General features: G+C 63.9%; 2 protein-coding genes, 3 non-coding genes and 1 pseudogene across 6 annotated transcripts; 3 read left to right on the plus strand and 3 right to left on the minus strand.

Annotated features, from left to right (window-relative positions):
- Window positions 1-9: 9 nt before the first annotated feature.
- On the plus strand, window positions 10-7,529 carry EIF2B4 (eukaryotic translation initiation factor 2B subunit delta). Of its 2 annotated transcripts, none has more exons than XM_035568251.2 (13): window positions 10-62; window positions 159-202; window positions 290-428; window positions 870-1,115; window positions 1,298-1,380; window positions 1,613-1,704; window positions 2,107-2,221; window positions 2,579-2,655; window positions 3,496-3,598; window positions 4,658-4,785; window positions 6,628-6,808; window positions 6,909-7,089; window positions 7,286-7,529. In XM_035568251.2, the coding sequence occupies exons 1-13, from the start codon at window positions 38-40 to the stop codon at window positions 7,486-7,488; spliced, it is 1,617 nt and encodes a 538-aa protein (XP_035424144.1). In that variant the 5' UTR covers window positions 10-37; the 3' UTR covers window positions 7,489-7,529. The 2 variants fall into 2 exon arrangements, with proteins under 2 accessions (XP_035424144.1, XP_035424145.1); XM_035568252.2 differs by having other exon boundaries at window positions 870-1,079.
- A 1,633-nt stretch (window positions 7,530-9,162) lies between these two features.
- On the plus strand, window positions 9,163-9,326 carry LOC118259090 (U1 spliceosomal RNA). Its single transcript, XR_004781973.1, has one exon. It is a non-coding gene; the product is annotated as a U1 spliceosomal RNA (small nuclear RNA).
- Window positions 9,327-10,856: 1,530 nt separating this feature from the next.
- Window positions 10,857-11,020, minus strand: LOC118259087 (U1 spliceosomal RNA). The gene has a single exon (XR_004781970.1). It is a non-coding gene; the product is annotated as a U1 spliceosomal RNA (small nuclear RNA).
- Window positions 11,021-13,399: 2,379 nt separating this feature from the next.
- Window positions 13,400-13,531, plus strand: LOC118259091 (uncharacterized; annotated as a pseudogene).
- Window positions 13,532-15,060: 1,529 nt separating this feature from the next.
- Window positions 15,061-15,224, minus strand: LOC118259089 (U1 spliceosomal RNA). The gene has a single exon (XR_004781972.1). It is a non-coding gene; the product is annotated as a U1 spliceosomal RNA (small nuclear RNA).
- Window positions 15,225-16,857: 1,633 nt separating this feature from the next.
- LOC118259047 (translation initiation factor eIF-2B subunit delta-like) lies at window positions 16,858-18,223 on the minus strand. Its single transcript, XM_035568276.2, has 4 exons — window positions 18,124-18,223; window positions 17,579-17,759; window positions 17,298-17,478; window positions 16,858-17,101 (listed from the first exon to the last, which is right to left on the minus strand). Exons 2-4 carry the CDS (start codon window positions 17,720-17,722, stop codon window positions 16,899-16,901), a joined length of 528 nt encoding a protein of 175 aa, XP_035424169.1. The 5' UTR covers window positions 17,723-17,759; window positions 18,124-18,223; the 3' UTR covers window positions 16,858-16,898.
- Window positions 18,224-18,226: the final 3 nt, after the last annotated feature.

Genomic DNA, 18,226 nt, shown 5'->3' on the forward strand with positions numbered 1-18,226 from the left:
GCCCTCCGGCCGGCGGGGGGCGCTGCGGGCGGGCGCCATGGCGGAGCGGGCGGCGCCGGGCGGTGAGTGCGGGGCGGCGGCGGGACGGGCCCCTCTCCTCGCGACCCCCCGGCCTCTGCCCCGCCGCCGGGGCCCCTCTCACGCTCCTCCCGTTCCAGGTGCGGGCTCCGAGGCTGCCGCGCCGGTGCCGGCCGCAGCGCAGGTGAGCGGGGCCGGGGCCGGGGCCGGGCGCGGGGGCCGGGGCCGGGGCCGGGCGCGGGGCCGGGGCCGCATCAGTGTGTGCCCGCAGGTCCCCGAGCTGTCCCGCGAGGAGAAGCTGCAGCTGCGGAAGGAGAAGAAGCAGCAGAAGAAGAAGAAGAGGAGCGAGAAGGAGCCGGCGGCGGAGCCCCCCGAGCAGGGAGCAGCGCCCGAGCCCGGGCAGCCCCGCGGTGAGCGCCCTCCTCCCCCCGCGGCCCGGAGAGCCCCCGCGGGGCCAGCCCCTTAGGACACCGCCCAGGGGTTCCCTCTGGGCACCCCGAGCCCAAGCCGGGAGCATCCCCGGGCGGGGGAGGCCATCGTGGGACCGCCAGCGCGCCCCACCTCGCTGCGTGCCGGAGTTCTCCTTGCTCGCTCCCAGCAGGAACGTTTGCGTTCTTGCAGGGTTGGAGCTGCAGAGAGGCCGGTTGCCTCCTCGCCTGGACACAGGGCTGGCCTGATGGTCCCCGTGTCGTTTGTACGGGCGTGGGGAGGTGCTGGCGAACACGGGGCTTAGTCCCCCATACACCCCCCTTGTGCAGAGGGGTCTCCCCACCACGGGCTGCCCCACGTGTGGGGCTGAATCTCCCAGTGACGGAGGCTGGGCACAGACTTCCCCCTTCTGTCTCCTGCAGTCACTCCTCACCCCTCGTCCTCACCAACCTTGGCCGATGGCCCCAACAATGGTGAGAAGCCCACAGGGGGCAAGAGCAAAGCCGAGCTGCGAGCAGAGCGCCGGGCCAAGCAGGAGGCTGAGCGGGCCCAGAAGCAGGCCAAGAAAGCAGAGCTGGGCCAGGCAGCCACACCAGCCAAGCCCAGGCTGACCCCCACTGAGCCCCCAACCGGTAAAGATGTTGTCACAGCTGGGGTGCAGAGGGCAGGTGGGTAAGCAGGGAGGGAGTGGGCTGGGGTCCTGCAGGATGTGCCTGTCTGACCCTTGCGCCGTTCCCATTGTCCCTTTTCTTGGAACCCTTCGTTTCCTGAGTGTTGGGGCAGCATGGCTGAGCTGGGGGCTGCACCAGAGTGGTACTGCTTCACGCCACCCTCTTCATCGTTCTCACAGTGGTGAAGCGGCTGCCAGAGCACATGCAGGTGGATGACCCTGCTGCCCTGAGGAAACTAGCCAAGAAGCTGGAGCGTCAGCAGGTAGGAGGAGGGCTGGGTAACAGGCTGCATGCTACAGGGCAGTCGTGCCGCGGGTTTATGTGGTGCGGGTCAGGCTCATGCATGGTGGGGAGTAGGGCTTGGTCTCTGCTGGGCAGAGGAAACCTCTGGTGTGCCGCCAATAAGCACTGGGTGTGATCGGTGGTTCTGGAGCGAGCAGGGCTGTATGGCAGCCTTGAACAAGTAAGTCATCATCAGCGCTGTTTGATGACAGGTTCCTCTGAGGCAGGACTACGGCACCAAGGTCAACCTGTTTTCGCATTTGCACCAGTACAGCCGGAAGAAGCCGCTGACGCAGCAGATGAGGTATGTGGCCTCCCCAGCCCAGGCCCCTGGCAACCACTTGGCTCTGCTTCATCCGGCTTTTCTGCAAAATGGCCCTAGTGAAGGGGTGTCCTTGTTCTGCATGTGGGATGGGCTACATGGGGTGGATGGGGGCGGCCCCTTCACCTGCTGCGAGGAGTGGCAGCAGGGGCAGCTAATGTCCTGCCTGTGAGAGGAAGAGCGCTGTCCTCAGGGAGTGCGGGGCAGTGGAACAGGGGCAGTGGGGTCAGCCTGATGTCTCAGGTCACAGAACAAGCAGGGCTGGGCTGACAGATCTCTCCTTGGGGCATCCCTTGGATTGCTTGGAGAGGGGCCTGGCCATGGGTTAGTCTTTCCTGGGCTGTAGAGTGCCAGAGCTGACAGTTCTCACCTTTGTCCCTGCAGCATCCCCTCCACAGTAATTCACCCAGCTGTGGTGCGCCTTGGCCTCCAGTACTCCCAGGGTATCATCAATGGTTCCAATGCCCGTTGCATTGCCCTGCTAGAAGTCTTCAAACAGGTATGTCAGAGCCCCATGCCCACCAGGCAGCAGGGGCATTGCATCAGGTGCAGGCATCTCTTCCTGTTTCCCGTCTGTTGGAGCTATGACTGTGCTCAGTCCTCTTCAGACCTCCTCCTTTTGGCCTAGGGCATCCATACTGCCAGGTTCCTGTTCTGGTGCTGCAGCTGTTGCAGATTTGAGTTCCTGGAGCATCCTTTGCTCCCCCCGTAAAAGTGTGCCAAGCTGCACACTTGTGTGCACACTTGTGTACGCACTTGTGCCTGGTCTGCAGCCTCCTCAGAGAGGGTGGGCATATGCAGTGCCTGGCCAGAAGGGGCAGATGCACTGAACTCACATTCTTTCTTATTGTTTCAGCTGATCCGGGATTATTCCACTCCCCCTAATGAGGAGCTGTCACGGGACCTGGTGGCCAAGCTAAAGCCACACATCAGGTGAGCAGTCTCGGTGCCAGGGCAGAGGGACTGAAGCTCCACTGAGTGTGGTCCATTGGCCGTCTCTTCGGTTGCTGCTCTACCCAAGCTTTGGCTGGCTTTCCTGGGGCTCTGGTTCTACCTCTCTGGCTGCCATCCCCAGCCCAGCTGGATCCTCCCTCTCACCGTCATTGTCCTCCAGGCTACCCCAAAGCTAAATACATTTCCTGTCTTGCAACCCGGAAGGCCAGCTATGTCCTGGGCTGCATTAAAATAGAGGTGGCCAGCAGGGAGAGGGAGGTGATTGTCCCCCTCTACTCTGCTCTGGTGAGACCCCAACTGGAATACTGCGTGCAGGCCTGGGGCCCCCAGCACAAGAAGGATGTGGAGCTCTTGGAACGGGTCCAGAAGAGGGCAACTAAGATGATCAGAGGGCTGGAGCACATCTCCTATGCAGAAAGGTTGAGGGAACTGGGCTTGTTTAGCTTGGAGAAGAGAAGGCTCCGGGGGAAACCTCATTGCAGCCTTCCAGTACTTCAAGAGAGTGTATAAACAGGAGGGGGAATGCCTGTTTACATGTGTTGGTAGTGATAGGACAAGGGGGAATGGTTTTAAACTAAGACGGGAAATTTGGGTTGGAAATTAGGAGCAAGTTTTTCACTTAGAGGGTGGTGAGGCACTGGAACAGGTTGCCCAGGGAGGTTTTGGATGCCCCATCCCTGGAGGCATTCAAGGCCAGGCTGGATGCGGCTCTGGGCAGCCTGCTCTAGCGGTTGGCAACCCTGCCTGGAGCAGGGGGTTGAAAGTAGATGATCTTTAAGGTCCTTTTCAACCCAGGCCATTCTATGATTCTCTCTACAGCTTCCTGAACCAATGCCGGCCCCTCTCAGTCAGCATGGGCAATGCCATTAAGTTCCTCAAGAAGGAGATTTCGTGCCTACCTGACACCCTGAGAGAGGAGGAGGTAAGTGACCACGCGTTAGCAGGCTCCAGCCCTCTGGTTGTAAGCCTGGGGTGGAGGCACAGCCCTGGCACAGTTCAAGCAGGGGAGGTGACAGGATGCAGACAGAGAGCAGTGCTGCAGAGAATCCAGAAGGCTACTGGCCATGAGCGTCACCAGCCACAGCCTGAGAAGGGACTGCAGCCAGACCTGCTCCCCCGCTGCCTGCAAGCACAGTCCAGCAGGTTCCAAAGGGGCTGGGGTGCACCACAGCGAACACCAAACGTCTGTAGGCTGGTGGGACTGGAGCCCATCAGGAGCAGGGATGTAAAACAGGAAGCTGCAGCAGGAAAAGCATGTGGTCACAATGAGCACAGTGCTTCACCACAGGCCTGGCTGGCAGCCAGCATTGCACCTATTGCAACTCTTGGAGGGCTGAAGGACTCCCAGAGTGGTCCAGCTGGCGCTGTCCACCACAGGGAGGCCACAAAGGCCACAGCACCTGGGCACCATGAGCTGTCCTTGCCCACCAGCACAGTCTGAGCATTGTTTGGCAGCATCAGTAATGTCACGGATGAGGAAGAAAGCGTTTTTTCAATGCTCAGCTCCATCCTGCGCAAAAGGCTCTGCAGGAACCTCTTGGCTGTGGAGCAGGGGCAGGGTGGTGGCTGTCCATCAGGAGCTGTCCACCTATGTGACATGTGGCCAACAGGCTGAGAGAAGTCAGGTTGGTGAGATCTGGGCAGTAAAATCTCTGTGGGGTGGACAACCAGAGTGACTGACCTGGGAGATGCAGGGGAAGCAACGAGCACAGCTGGGGAGGTCCTGATGATGGCTGGAAGTTACAGAGAGGTACTGTGGTGTGCTGGTAAGCTTGTGCTGGATCAGGAGCAGGCCCCATGTGTCCCACGGAGTCCTTACTGCAGGGGAAGGTGCCATTCAGCAAACAGGCTGTCTGGGAGCAGGATGGGGCTCTCCACTTGCAGACAGTGCTGAGCCCACTGTCCTCCCAGGTGGCAAAGGACAGTCAAGTGGCTGCAGCGTGGCAAGGCCATGCTATATGTGATGGTACTGTCTCCCCAGGCAAAGGAGAAGCTGCAGAGCACTATCGACAACTATCTACGGGAGAAAATTGTTTTGGCAGCTGAAGCCATTTCAAAATCTGCCTTTGAGAAGATAAATGACCACGATGTCATCCTGGTGTACGGATGGTAAGAAGGGGCAGCCAGGCCACGAGGTGGAAGATAGAGACAGAGCAGTGGAATGAATATAGGAAGCTCTTGCAAAAGCAATTTTTCAGTGGTGGGAGAATTTCAGCATTGTCCAAGAGGTAGGGAGGGTTTGTGGTTCTAGGTCCTCTTTTGCTGAAGGGGAAAATAGAGGCAGCAGCAAGAAATAAGCAGAGAGTGGGTAGCCAAGGGTTGTTGGTCAGAACTCAGCTGTGGTGGGGAGCATACACAAGGGAGAAGTTTATGACCAGTGGGATAGAACAGAGGATACGTGAGGGTGTTGGGTTGAAGCAGAGCACGGCCCTGGGATCAGCCCTTGCTAACTGGATAAGAGAATATTGCTGAGCACTCTGCTTTTTCCAAAGCACTAGCTGGGACTCATGTCCCATCCTGGAAGACAGGCAGGTTGATGAGGTGGCATCACGAGGCAGTGACGAAGCACTTGCTGCCTGGTGGCAGCTGGGGCAAACACCAGAGCACGCCAGCAGAGCTCAGTGGGCAGTGTTGGCTAGTGTGGCTGCGAGCAGGCATCCCTGAAGGGCCCCGCAGGGAGGGCGCTCTCCTGACCCTGTTCTGACTTCCCTGTGTGCTGGGACAGGCCAGGCGCTGGGAGGGGTGGAACACTCAGACTCATTAGAGGGGCGAGGAGGAAGGTCTGATCACAGAGCCTAATCCCAGTCTGTACTGATGAACGTAGCTGTGCGAATGTATAAGAACTCAGCTTGTGAATGCTCAAGTTTGTGCTGCTTTCCGTTTTGAGTAAACCAAACTCCCAGACCTCCAGACCTGCAGCATTGTAGCAGTGGACAACACCTTAACTGGCAGCAGGCCTAAAACCATTGCCATCAGCAAAGCCTATACTGAAGGCTCGTTAATGAGCCTTTCCTGTTCTTGTTCAGGGCTCAGCACTGTCCTCTGCTTGCATATGTCTAGAGTGAAATGTTTCAAGAAACCCAGATTAGCCATTTCTTAAATACAGAGCATTTGCAGAGCAGCCTCAGCCGTTTACTGGCATTTTAAACAGACTGCAGCAAAGTCACGTGTCGGGAAGCAGAAATAAGGAAGCTTGTTCCTCCTTAGAGGGAGCATGTCCTGGAAAGTAAACGTGGAAAAGGGAACTAGATGCTGCTGTGGCAAAAGAGTCTGTGTGCGCTTCCTGGGTGATTGGCAGAGGAAGGAGCAGAGGCAGGCGCCAGTGCAGGCCTGGTGCATGATGAGAAGGAAATTTGGAAAGGGTTTGGAGGGGGAGCCCTTTGTTGTGGTTGTGGACACGGGGAGGTCAGCACTGCTTCCAAAGAGTGCCGAGACATGGCTTTTCCCAGGGGGTGATTTTCTGTGTGAAGACAGGGAGGGGGCCCTAGGAGTGTAGTGAGGTGGTGCCTGGAAGGATGGCACTGATAATGGTGAGGGCAGGCTTCAGCTCTGCCCAGACTTACCTCTAGGCAATGCCAGCCCATCAGGTACTTGGTGGGAGTCCGACTCCTGCCCCAGGTAACACAGACACGTCCTGGGATTCCTTTGGGCAGGATGTGCCTGGGGACCTGCCTGGCAGCACCCACTCTGCTACGGCCAGCCCTGGGAGTCAGGCACATTTAGGCAGGGCTGTCCCCCGGGCAAGACCCCGCGCTAACGCAGAACTCCTGCCCAGCTGGCACCTGGTGGGTACCACACTGCAGCCAGTGCCAAGGGACATCTTGGGCCTCTTGGCTGCGTTTTGGGGTGATGCCATCAGCAAGCAACCTCGGCGTGGGTGGGCTGGGGCAGCTGCGCGGGTCGGGGAAAGCTCGGCCTGCCCGGAGCAGCCCCTTGACCAGTGTCTGCCAGCTCGTCCCTGGTGAACCGCACGCTGTGTGATGCCCACATGCAGAAGGGCCGGGCGTTCCGTGTGATCGTGGTGGACAGCCGGCCGCGGCTGGAGGGCCGGGAGACACTGCGCCGGCTGGTGCGCAAGGGCATTCACTGCACCTATGTGATGATCAACGCCATTTCCTATGTGCTGCCTGAGGTGAGGAGTGAAACGGGGCCATGCTGAGGGTGGTGACAGGCCAGGGATGAGGCTGGAGCGTGATAGAAGATGCTGACACATGCCTGCGCTTCTCCAACAGGTGTCCAAAGTGCTGCTAGGAGCCCATGCGCTGCTAGCCAACGGCTCAGTCATGTCCCGGGTGGGGACATCCCAGATAGCGCTGGTCTCCAAGGCTTACAACGTGCCCGTGCTGGTGTGCTGTGAGACCTACAAGTTCTGCGAGCGGGTGCAGACAGATTCCTTTGTCTCCAACGAGCTGGGTATGGTTTCTGTCCCCTTCTTCCCACCCGGGATCTGCTCCCTCCTCCTGCTGCTGGGCAGTACAGGACATGCTGAACTGTCTTGTCGTTCCTCTTCCTGAATGAGGGGGACCCCAGCCTTGGGAGGAGCAGCTGCGGGGGGCTGGGGGCAGCAGCGCGGTCCCTCCCGCTGATCCCGCAGTTTCTCTCCCCGCAGATGACCCCGATGACCTGATCGTGCTCCGCAAGGGGCAGGCCCAGCTGGGCGGCTGGTCAGAGAACAAGTCCTTGCGCCTCCTCAACCTGGTCTACGACGTGACACCGCCCGACCTGGTGGATCTGGTCATCACAGACCTGGGCATGATCCCCTGCACCTCGGTGCCCGTCGTCCTGCGCGTCAAGAACGTGGATCAGCAGTAGGGGCGGCAGCACGGACCCTAATAAAGCAGGCCCCGTGTTAACGCTGCGTCCGACTTCTGTGGTGCGGCGGAAGCCCTGTCGCCCCGCGTCATCCCAGGCTCGGCTCTGCACTGTCCTTGGGCATGCAGTACTTCTGCCCAGCTCTGCCCTGCCCCGCTCCTCCTCCCGCGCCAGGCTGCGGCAGGGAAGGACCGTCCCCATCCCCGTTGTCCGATAAAAAGTTCGGATTTGTCACCCGGCGTGCAGTGAGCCGATCCACGCGCTGGGTCAAGATGCTGCTTATTTCAGAACTGCACAAGCCCGGGTACCGGCTGCTTTCCCACAGAGCTGGCACTCCTAAGGATTTTCCGTGCCACTCTTTATGCAATGCCTTATCGGTACCTTTACGTGTTTGTACCATCCCCTAGCCTCCGACCGCTTACATCAATAGCATACTGCTGACGTGACAGAGTCATTCCGTGCGTCCTCAGAGAGGAAGGGTCCCTCGTTGGGATGGGGTCTCCCAGCCTAGGGGTGTGATTTTTACTGCTGGAGTGGGACTAGTTCACGGACAGCTGGCGTTAGAATACTCCGGGTCTCTGGTTTTCAGCCAGCTGTTCGCATTGTGTTGATTCGTGACATATTCGAGGGAACATCAGGACCTTTCCCTCCAGAATGTCAACAGAACGGTCTTCCTGCTCAGCCGTTCCTCGGTTAATCATCCTTCAGACATCTCCAAGGCCTGGGTCATCCTGCCCTGTCCTCAAAGTACGAGCTTTATCTGTTTGGCACAAAACCAGAGTTAACTGTACGCCGGTATCACCCCGGGCCCCTCTTCTTGGACCCGCGGGAAGCGGTGCCGTGAGGGCGATGGCCCCTGGCCCGGGCTCCTCCGGCTGCAGGTCCGGCCGCTGGCCGAGCCGGGCCTGTGCGGGGAAGCCGGGCACCTCTGGCTCCTGCAACGGCGCGGGGTGCCAGGGCCGCTCCCCCCGACGAGCTGCTCCCGCCAGAGGGACCCAGCGCAGGGCCCGGCCCGAGCAGCGGCTGGGGCTCTGGCACGGGGAGCGGGGCGTCCTCCCCGGTTCTGCGCCTCGTTCCCGTGCGGTACGGGCGGCGTCCATCGCGGCTGCCGGCAGCGACCGCGGTGTGCGGGACGCGCTTCCCCGGGAGCCGAGAACACGCGGGGCTCGCCTGGGGGGCCCGGGCAGGGCCCTCTGCGTGGGACGGGGCCGGGGGCAGGCGGCGCCCTGCGGGGGGGCTCCCGGCTTCGGCCGGGCCTGCAGCACACGGCCCGGGGCAACCGGGGCCCAGGCTGCTCCCGGGCCGGGCACCGCAAGCCCCAGCGCCGTGCTCCGGCGGGTCCCGGGAGCGCGGGCGCGGGGGCGGGGCCGCGGGGAGCCGGGCGGGGCGGGGCCTGGAGGCACGGGGGCGCGTTCACGTAAAAAGGGGGCGGTCCATGCAGATAAGGGGGCGTGCCCACGCAGATCGGAGCCGCGCGGCATGACGGGACAAGCCCCGCACAGCACGGCGCCGCGCGTGGCCCCGCGTGGGCGCGTGGCGGGCGCGAGGCGCGGGCGCCGCGCGGGGCGGGGCGGGGCGGGGCCGGCGGGGCCGGGGCGGGCGTTTCGGGGCGCGTGTCCGTGTGTTCGGTGTGCGTGCGCGCGCGTGGGGGCGCGGCGGCGGGGAGCGGATGTCATACTTACCTGGCAGGGGAGACACCATGATCAGGCAGGTGGTTTTCCCATGGCGAGGCTCATCCCCTGCACTCCGGGTGTGCTGACCCCTGCGATTTCCTCAAATGCGGGAAACTCGACTGCATAATTTGTGGTAGTGGGGGACTGCGTTCGCGCTCTCCCCTGGTTCTGCGGTGCCAAAGACAGAGCTGTGCTGGGGGCATCGGGCTCTCGGGGTCGGTCCGCTCGCGGCTCGGAGCCAGCCTCAGGCCGTCGCGAGGAGCCAGCCGTGGGCGGATGGGGCCTGCACGAGGCTGCGGCCCGGGGAGAGAGAGCCCCCGGCGGGCCGGAGCTGCAGCCCGTGGAGAGGAGCCCGCGCAGGAGCAGGGGCCTGGAGGGAGCTGCCGCCCGTGGGGGACCCGCGCTGGAGCAGTTTGCTCCTGCGGGATGGACCCCGTGGGACGGAGCCGTGTGGGAGCAGTTCTCGAGGAGCTGCTGCCTGTGGGCAGCCCCCGCAGGCTCAGCTCGGGAAGGACGGCATCCCGTGGGAGGGACCCCGCGGGGAGCAGGGGCAGAGAGGGACCGAGAAGGAGCGGCGGGGACGAAGCGTCAGGGACTGACCGCAGCCCCCCTTGCCCTGCGCTGCTTGAGGGGAAGGTGTCTTTATTTTTTGTTGTTGTTTCTCACAGCTCCACCTTAGTAACAGGTAATAACTTTTATTAATCTCCCTGTGCTGAGTCTGTTTTACCCGTGATAACTGCTGAGTGATCTCCCCATCCTTACCTCACCTCCTGAGACCTTTGCATCGTATTTTCTCCGCTTTGAGGAGGGGGAGCGAGAGAGCGGCTGAGGTCGAGCTCGGCTGCCCAGCTGGGTAAAACCACATGTAAAACCCAGCAGAGTAAAACCACACTTCCTCCGCTGCTCCTGCCCTGCGGGGCCCAGCAGGGTCCATGGCTGCCTCCCGCCCCAGTTTGTGATGCCCCAGCAGAGGAACACCCAGGATCCTTCTGGGATCCAGGATTAATCAAGCCGTCACAAGAATGAAAAGTGAAATCATCAAGGGAAAAAAAAAAAAAAAGCTAACCAAAAAAGGAAAAGTTAGTTCTCTACTGCAGCTTGACAGGTACCGTTGACTGATTCTTTAAGGCCCCTTTCTGAATACCACGGTGCACAAATTCTGCCTCCTGCCCCTCCGGAAGGGTTTCTTTCCCCAGAACGTTCTTGCCCCGCGGAGCTGCACCGGCTCAGACCTCGTCTCCCCAGGCAGCCGGCGTTGGGGCAGCCCCGCACCAGGGGGGCTGTCGGCGTGTGGGCAGCTGGCGGTGGGCCCAGGCCCACAGCGAGGGGAGGCGGCTCCTGTTGGACCTTCCCCTACGCCCCACGCCCGCTCCTTTCCCACCAGGTAAATCGGGAGCTCGTCGTGAGCTGGTGCTCCGCTCACGCTGCCGTTCGGTGCTGGCGCCGATCGTTGCCCTCTGTGCACGGCTGGCTGCCTTCCGGGCCGTGCGAGCGAGCGGCGCCTCTGCCGGTTCAGCGGCACCGGGCGGAGCGGGACCCCGACCCCCGCGGCTGCGGCCCGTCACGGGCAGGCTCCGGGCAGCCCACGCGGGGCACGAGCCGAACCGCGGCCGGCAGCGACCCCCCAGGCGCTGCCGGGGCCCCCCGACAACCACGAACGCCCCCAGCGCGGCTCTGTCTTTGGGACCGCAGAACCAGGGGAGAGCGCGAACGCAGTCCCCCACTACCACAAATTATGCAGTCGAGTTTCCCGCATTTGGGGAAATCGCAGGGGTCAGCACACCCGGAGTGCAGGGGATGAGCCTCGCCCTGGGAAAACCACCTGCCTGATCATGGTGTCTCCCCTGCCAGGTAAGTATGACATCCGCTCCCCGCCGCCGCGCCCCCACGCGCGCGCACGCACACCGAGCACACGGACACGCGCCCCGAAACGCCCGCCCCGGCACCGCCGGCCCCGCCCCGCCCCGCCCCGCCCCGCGCGGCGCCCGCGCCCCGCGCCCGCCACGCGCCCACGCGGGGCCACGCGCGGCGCCGTGCTGTGCGGGACTTGTCCCGTCATGCCGCGCGGCTCCGATCTGCGTGGGCACGCCCCCTTATCTGCATGGACACGCCTCCTTATCTGCACGGGCACGCCCCCTTATCTGCATGGACCGCCCCCGCGCCTCCTGGCCCCGCCCCTCAGGGCCCCGGCCGCCGGCCGCGCCGCAGAGGCGCGGCGGGAGGGGGGTGCTCCGCGGGCACGGGCCCGGCCCGGGATGGCGGCGGCTGCGGCCGGGCGGTGCCGCGCAGCCGTGGGGCGGGGAGCACGGGGCGGCGTGGGGCGGGACGCGCCGGGGCCGGGGCCGGGGCCGGGGCCCGTGGCAGGGGACACCTGTCTCTGCGGGCGCTCACACAGGTAGACCGGGCTGACCCCGGCTCTGTGACGGGGCCATCGGTGACAAGGCCTTCCCGCCCGCCATGGGCCCGCTCCTGGTAGCAGCCGGGCACAGGTGGTGCCGGTAACCCCTCGCTTGGTGCCTTCCACAGCATCCTGCTGGAGGAGCTGGCTGCTCGGGGCCTGCACGGGCGTACGCTTCTCTGGGTAACAAACTGGCCGGGTGGCCAAGCCCAAAGAGTCGTGGTGAGTGGAGGTAAATCCAGCTGGAGGCCGGTCACTGGTGGAGTCCCCCAGGGCTCAGTGCTGGGGGCAGTTCTCTTCGGTGTCTTCATCAATGATCTGGACGAGGGGATCGAGTGCACCCTCGCTAAGTTTGCAGATGACACCAAGTTAGGCACAAATGTTAATCTGTTTGAGGGTAGGAGAGCTCTGCAGAGGGATCTGGATAAGTTGAGGCCAACTGCATGAAGTTCAACACGGCCAAGTGCCGGGCCCTGCACATGGGGCACAACAACCCCATGCAACACTACAGAAGAGCGACTGGAAAATTGCCAGTGGAAAGAGAACTGGTGGTATTGGTTGATAGCTGGCTGAACAGGAGCCGGCAGTGTGCCCAGGTGGCCAAGAAGGCCGGGGGGATCCTGGCGTGCATTAAAAGGAGCGTGGCCAGCAGGTCAAGGGAGGTGATCCTCCCCCTCTATTCTGCCCTGGTCAGGCCTCACCTGGGGTGCTGTGTCCAGTTCTGGGCTCCCCGGTACAAAAAAGACAGGGAACTCCTGGGAAGAGTCCAGCGGAGGGCCACAAAGGTGATACGGGGCCTGGAGCATCTCCCCTGTGAGGAAAGGCTGCGAGACCTGGGGCTGTTCAGCCTGGAGAAGAGAAGGCTGAGAGGGGATCTCAGCGATGTGTATAAACACCTGAGGTGTGGGAGGCAGAGGGATTCGGCCAGCCTCTTTTCAGTGGTCTGTGGGGACAGGACAAGGGGCAATGGCCACAAAATGGAGCCCAGGCAGTTCCGCACCAACATGCGGAACTTCTTCCCGGTGAGGGTGACGGAGCACTGGGACAGGCTGCCCAGGGAGGCTGTGGGGTCTCCTTCTCTGCAGATATTCAGGGCCCATCTGGACGCCCGCCTGGGCAGCCTGCTCCAGGGAACTGCTTCGGCAGGGGGGTTGGACCCGATGGTCTCTCGGGGTCCCTTCCCACCCCTTCGATTCTGTGATTCTGTGAACAGCTGCTGCTGAGTTCCCCATCAGGGGCGGTTTAGCTGAAGAAAAAGAACAAAAACCACGACAGGCCGTGCGGAAGCAAAGGCAGAATGCAATTACTGCCCGCCTCCCATCAGCGGGTGCAGCTCGGCCGCGGCTCGGGAAGCCGGGCCCCACAAATGCGGCGGTGGCTCAGGAAGGCCGGCCCCGGCCCCGGCCCCGGCCCCGCCGCGTCCCGCCCCACGCCGCCCCGTGCTTCCCGCCCCACGGCTGCGCGGCACCGCCCGGCCGCAGCCGCCGCCATCCCGGGCCGGGCCCGTGCCCGCGGAGCCCCCCCCTCCCGCCGCGCCTCTGCGGCGCGGCCGGCGGCCGGGGCTCTGAGGGGCGGGGCCAGGAGGCGCGGGGGCGGTCCATGCAGATAAGGAGGCGTGTCCATGCAGATAAGGGGGCGTGCCCACGCAGATCGGAGCCGCGCGGCATGACGGGACAAGTCCCGCACAGCACGGCGCCGCGCGTGGCCCCGCGTGGGCGCGTGGCGGGCGCGAGACGCGGGCGCCGCGCGGGGCGGGGCGGGGCGGGGCCGGCGGTGCCGGGGCGGGCGTTTCGGGGCGCGTGTCCGTGTGCTCGGTGTGCGTGCGCGCGCGTGGGGGCGCGGCAGGTGGTTTTCCCAGGGCGAGGCTCATCCCCTGCACTCCGGGTGTGCTGACCCCTGCGATTTCCTCAAATGCGGGAAACTCGACTGCATAATTTGTGGTAGTGGGGGACTGCGTTCGCGCTCTCCCCTGGTTCTGCGGTCCCAAAGACAGAGCCGCGCTGGGGGCGTTCGTGGTTGTCGGGGGGCCCCGGCAGCGCCTGGGGGGTCGCTGCCGGCCGCGGTTCGGCTCGTGCCCCGCGTGGGCTGCCCGGAGCCTGCCCGTGACGGGCCGCAGCCGCGGGGGTCGGGGTCCCGCTCCGCCCGGTGCCGCTGAACCGGCAGAGGCGCCGCTCGCTCGCACGGCCCGGAAGGCAGCCAGCCGTGCACAGAGGGCAACGATCGGCGCCAGCACCGAACGGCAGCGTGAGCGGAGCACCAGCTCACGACGAGCTCCCGATTTACCTGGTGGGAAAGGAGCGGGCGTGGGGCGTAGGGGAAGGTCCAACAGGAGCCGCCTCCCCTCGCTGTGGGCCTGGGCCCACCGCCAGCTGCCCACACGCCGACAGCCCCCCTGGTGCGGGGCTGCCCCAACGCCGGCTGCCTGGGGAGACGAGGTCTGAGCCGGTGCAGCTCCGCGGGGCAAGAACGTTCTGGGGAAAGAAACCCTTCCGGAGGGGCAGGAGGCAGAATTTGTGCACCGTGGTATTCAGAAAGGGGCCTTAAAGAATCAGTCAACGGTACCTGTCAAGCTGCAGTAGAGAACTAACTTTTCCTTTTTTGGTTAGCTTTTTTTTTTTTTTCCCTTGATGATTTCACTTTTCATTCTTGTGACGGCTTGATTAATCCTGGATCCCAGAAGGATCCTGGGTGTTCCTCTGCTGGGGCATCACAAACTGGGGCGGGAGGCAGCCATGGACCCTGCTGGGCCCCGCAGGGCAGGAGCAGCGGAGGAAGTGTGGTTTTACTCTGCTGGGTTTTACATGTGGTTTTACCCAGCTGGGCAGCCGAGCTCGACCTCAGCCGCTCTCTCGCTCCCCCTCCTCAAAGCGGAGAAAATACGATGCAAAGGTCTCAGGAGGTGAGGTAAGGATGGGGAGATCACTCAGCAGTTATCACGGGTAAAACAGACTCAGCACAGGGAGATTAATAAAAGTTATTACCTGTTACTAAGGTGGAGCTGTGAGAAACAACAACAAAAAATAAAGACACCTTCCCCTCAAGCAGCGCAGGGCAAGGGGGGCTGCGGTCAGTCCCTGACGCTTCGTCCCCGCCGCTCCTTCTCGGTCCCTCTCTGCCCCTGCTCCCCGCGGGGTCCCTCCCACGGGATGCCGTCCTTCCCGAGCTGAGCCTGCGGGGGCTGCCCACAGGCAGCAGCTCCTCGAGAACTGCTCCCACACGGCTCCGTCCCACGGGGTCCATCCCGCAGGAGCAAACTGCTCCAGCGCGGGTCCCCCACGGGCGGCAGCTCCCTCCAGGCCCCTGCTCCTGCGCGGGCTCCTCTCCACGGGCTGCAGCTCCGGCCCGCCGGGGGCTCTCTCTCCCCGGGCCGCAGCCTCGTGCAGGCCCCATCCGCCCACGGCTGGCTCCTCGCGACGGCCTGAGGCTGGCTCGGAGCCGCGAGCGGACCGACCCCGAGAGCCCGATGCCCCCAGCACAGCTCTGTCTTTGGCACGGCAGAACCAGGGGAGAGCGCGAACGCAGTCCCCCACTACCACAAATTATGCAGTCGAGTTTCCCGCATTTGAGGAAATCGCAGGGGTCAGCACACCCGGAGTGCAGGGGATGAGCCTCGCCATGGGAAAACCACCTGCCTGATCATGGTGTCTCCCCTGCCAGGTAAGTATGACATCCGCTCCCCGCCGCCGCGCCCCCACGCGCGCGCACGCACACCGAACACACGGACACGCGCCCCGAAACGCCCGCCCCGGCCCCGCCGGCCCCGCCCCGCCCCGCCCCGCGCGGCGCCCGCGCCTCGCGCCCGCCACGCGCCCACGCGGGGCCACGCGCGGCGCCGTGCTGTGCGGGGCTTGTCCCGTCATGCCGCGCGGCTCCGATCTGCGTGGGCACGCCCCCTTATCTGCATGGACCGCCCCCTTTTTACGTGAACGCGCCCCCGTGCCTCCAGGCCCCGCCCCGCCCGGCTCCCCGCGGCCCCGCCCCCGCGCCCGCGCTCCCGGGACCCGCCGGAGCACGGCGCTGGGGCTTGCGGTGCCCGGCCCGGGAGCAGCCTGGGCCCCGGTTGCCCCGGGCCGTGTGCTGCAGGCCCGGCCGAAGCCGGGAGCCCCCCCGCAGGGCGCCGCCTGCCCCCGGCCCCGTCCCACGCAGAGGGCCCTGCCCGGGCCCCCCAGGCGAGCCCCGCGTGTTCTCGGCTCCCGGGGAAGCGCGTCCCGCACACCGCGGTCGCTGCCGGCAGCCGCGATGGACGCCGCCCGTACCGCACGGGAACGAGGCGCAGAACCGGGGAGGACGCCCCGCTCCCCGTGCCAGAGCCCCAGCCGCTGCTCGGGCCGGGCCCTGCGCTGGGTCCCTCTGGCGGGAGCAGCTCGTCGGGGGGAGCGGCCCTGGCACCCCGCGCCGTTGCAGGAGCCAGAGGTGCCCGGCTTCCCCGCACAGGCCCGGCTCGGCCAGCGGCCGGACCTGCAGCCGGAGGAGCCCGGGCCAGGGGCCATCGCCCTCACGGCACCGCTTCCCGCGGGTCCAAGAAGAGGGGCCCGGGGTGATACCGGCGTACAGTTAACTCTGGTTTTGTGCCAAACAGATAAAGCTCGTACTTTGAGGACAGGGCAGGATGACCCAGGCCTTGGAGATGTCTGAAGGATGATTAACCGAGGAACGGCTGAGCAGGAAGACCGTTCTGTTGACATTCTGGAGGGAAAGGTCCTGATGTTCCCTCGAATATGTCACGAATCAACACAATGCGAACAGCTGGCTGAAAACCAGAGACCCGGAGTATTCTAACGCCAGCTGTCCGTGAACTAGTCCCACTCCAGCAGTAAAAATCACACCCCTAGGCTGGGAGACCCCATCCCAACGAGGGACCCTTCCTCTCTGAGGACGCACGGAATGACTCTGTCACGTCAGCAGTATGCTATTGATGTAAGCGGTCGGAGGCTAGGGGATGGTACAAACACGTAAAGGTACCGATAAGGCATTGCATAAAGAGTGGCACGGAAAATCCTTAGGAGTGCCAGCTCTGTGGGAAAGCAGCCGGTACCCGGGCTTGTGCAGTTCTGAAATAAGCAGCATCTTGACCCAGCGCGTGGATCGGCTCACTGCACGCCGGGTGACAAATCCGAACTTTTTATCGGACAACGGGGATGGGGACGGTCCTTCCCTGCCGCAGCCTGGCGCGGGAGGAGGAGCGGGGCAGGGCAGAGCTGGGCAGAAGTACTGCATGCCCAAGGACAGTGCAGAGCCGAGCCTGGGATGACGCGGGGCGACAGGGCTTCCGCCGCACCACAGAAGTCGGACGCAGCGTTAACACGGGGCCTGCTTTATTAGGGTCCGTGCTGCCGCCCCTACTGCTGATCCACGTTCTTGACGCGCAGGACGACGGGCACCGAGGTGCAGGGGATCATGCCCAGGTCTGTGATGACCAGATCCACCAGGTCGGGCGGTGTCACGTCGTAGACCAGGTTGAGGAGGCGCAAGGACTTGTTCTCTGACCAGCCGCCCAGCTGGGCCTGCCCCTTGCGGAGCACGATCAGGTCATCGGGGTCATCTGCGGGGAGAGAAACTGCGGGATCAGCGGGAGGGACCGCGCTGCTGCCCCCAGCCCCCCGCAGCTGCTCCTCCCAAGGCTGGGGTCCCCCTCATTCAGGAAGAGGAACGACAAGACAGTTCAGCATGTCCTGTACTGCCCAGCAGCAGGAGGAGGGAGCAGATCCCGGGTGGGAAGAAGGGGACAGAAACCATACCCAGCTCGTTGGAGACAAAGGAATCTGTCTGCACCCGCTCGCAGAACTTGTAGGTCTCACAGCACACCAGCACGGGCACGTTGTAAGCCTTGGAGACCAGCGCTATCTGGGATGTCCCCACCCGGGACATGACTGAGCCGTTGGCTAGCAGCGCATGGGCTCCTAGCAGCACTTTGGACACCTGTTGGAGAAGCGCAGGCATGTGTCAGCATCTTCTATCACGCTCCAGCCTCATCCCTGGCCTGTCACCACCCTCAGCATGGCCCCGTTTCACTCCTCACCTCAGGCAGCACATAGGAAATGGCGTTGATCATCACATAGGTGCAGTGAATGCCCTTGCGCACCAGCCGGCGCAGTGTCTCCCGGCCCTCCAGCCGCGGCCGGCTGTCCACCACGATCACACGGAACGCCCGGCCCTTCTGCATGTGGGCATCACACAGCGTGCGGTTCACCAGGGACGAGCTGGCAGACACTGGTCAAGGGGCTGCTCCGGGCAGGCCGAGCTTTCCCCGACCCGCGCAGCTGCCCCAGCCCACCCACGCCGAGGTTGCTTGCTGATGGCATCACCCCAAAACGCAGCCAAGAGGCCCAAGATGTCCCTTGGCACTGGCTGCAGTGTGGTACCCACCAGGTGCCAGCTGGGCAGGAGTTCTGCGTTAGCGCGGGGTCTTGCCCGGGGGACAGCCCTGCCTAAATGTGCCTGACTCCCAGGGCTGGCCGTAGCAGAGTGGGTGCTGCCAGGCAGGTCCCCAGGCACATCCTGCCCAAAGGAATCCCAGGACGTGTCTGTGTTACCTGGGGCAGGAGTCGGACTCCCACCAAGTACCTGATGGGCTGGCATTGCCTAGAGGTAAGTCTGGGCAGCTTCTGCGTTAGCTGCGGGATCAGCGGGAGGGACCGCGCTGCCGCCCCCCGCCCCCCGGCCCCGC

The sequence above is a fragment of the Cygnus atratus genome, chromosome 3 (assembly GCF_013377495.2).
Source record: "Cygnus atratus isolate AKBS03 ecotype Queensland, Australia chromosome 3, CAtr_DNAZoo_HiC_assembly, whole genome shotgun sequence".
NCBI classification, from domain to species: domain Eukaryota; kingdom Metazoa; phylum Chordata; class Aves; order Anseriformes; family Anatidae; genus Cygnus; species Cygnus atratus.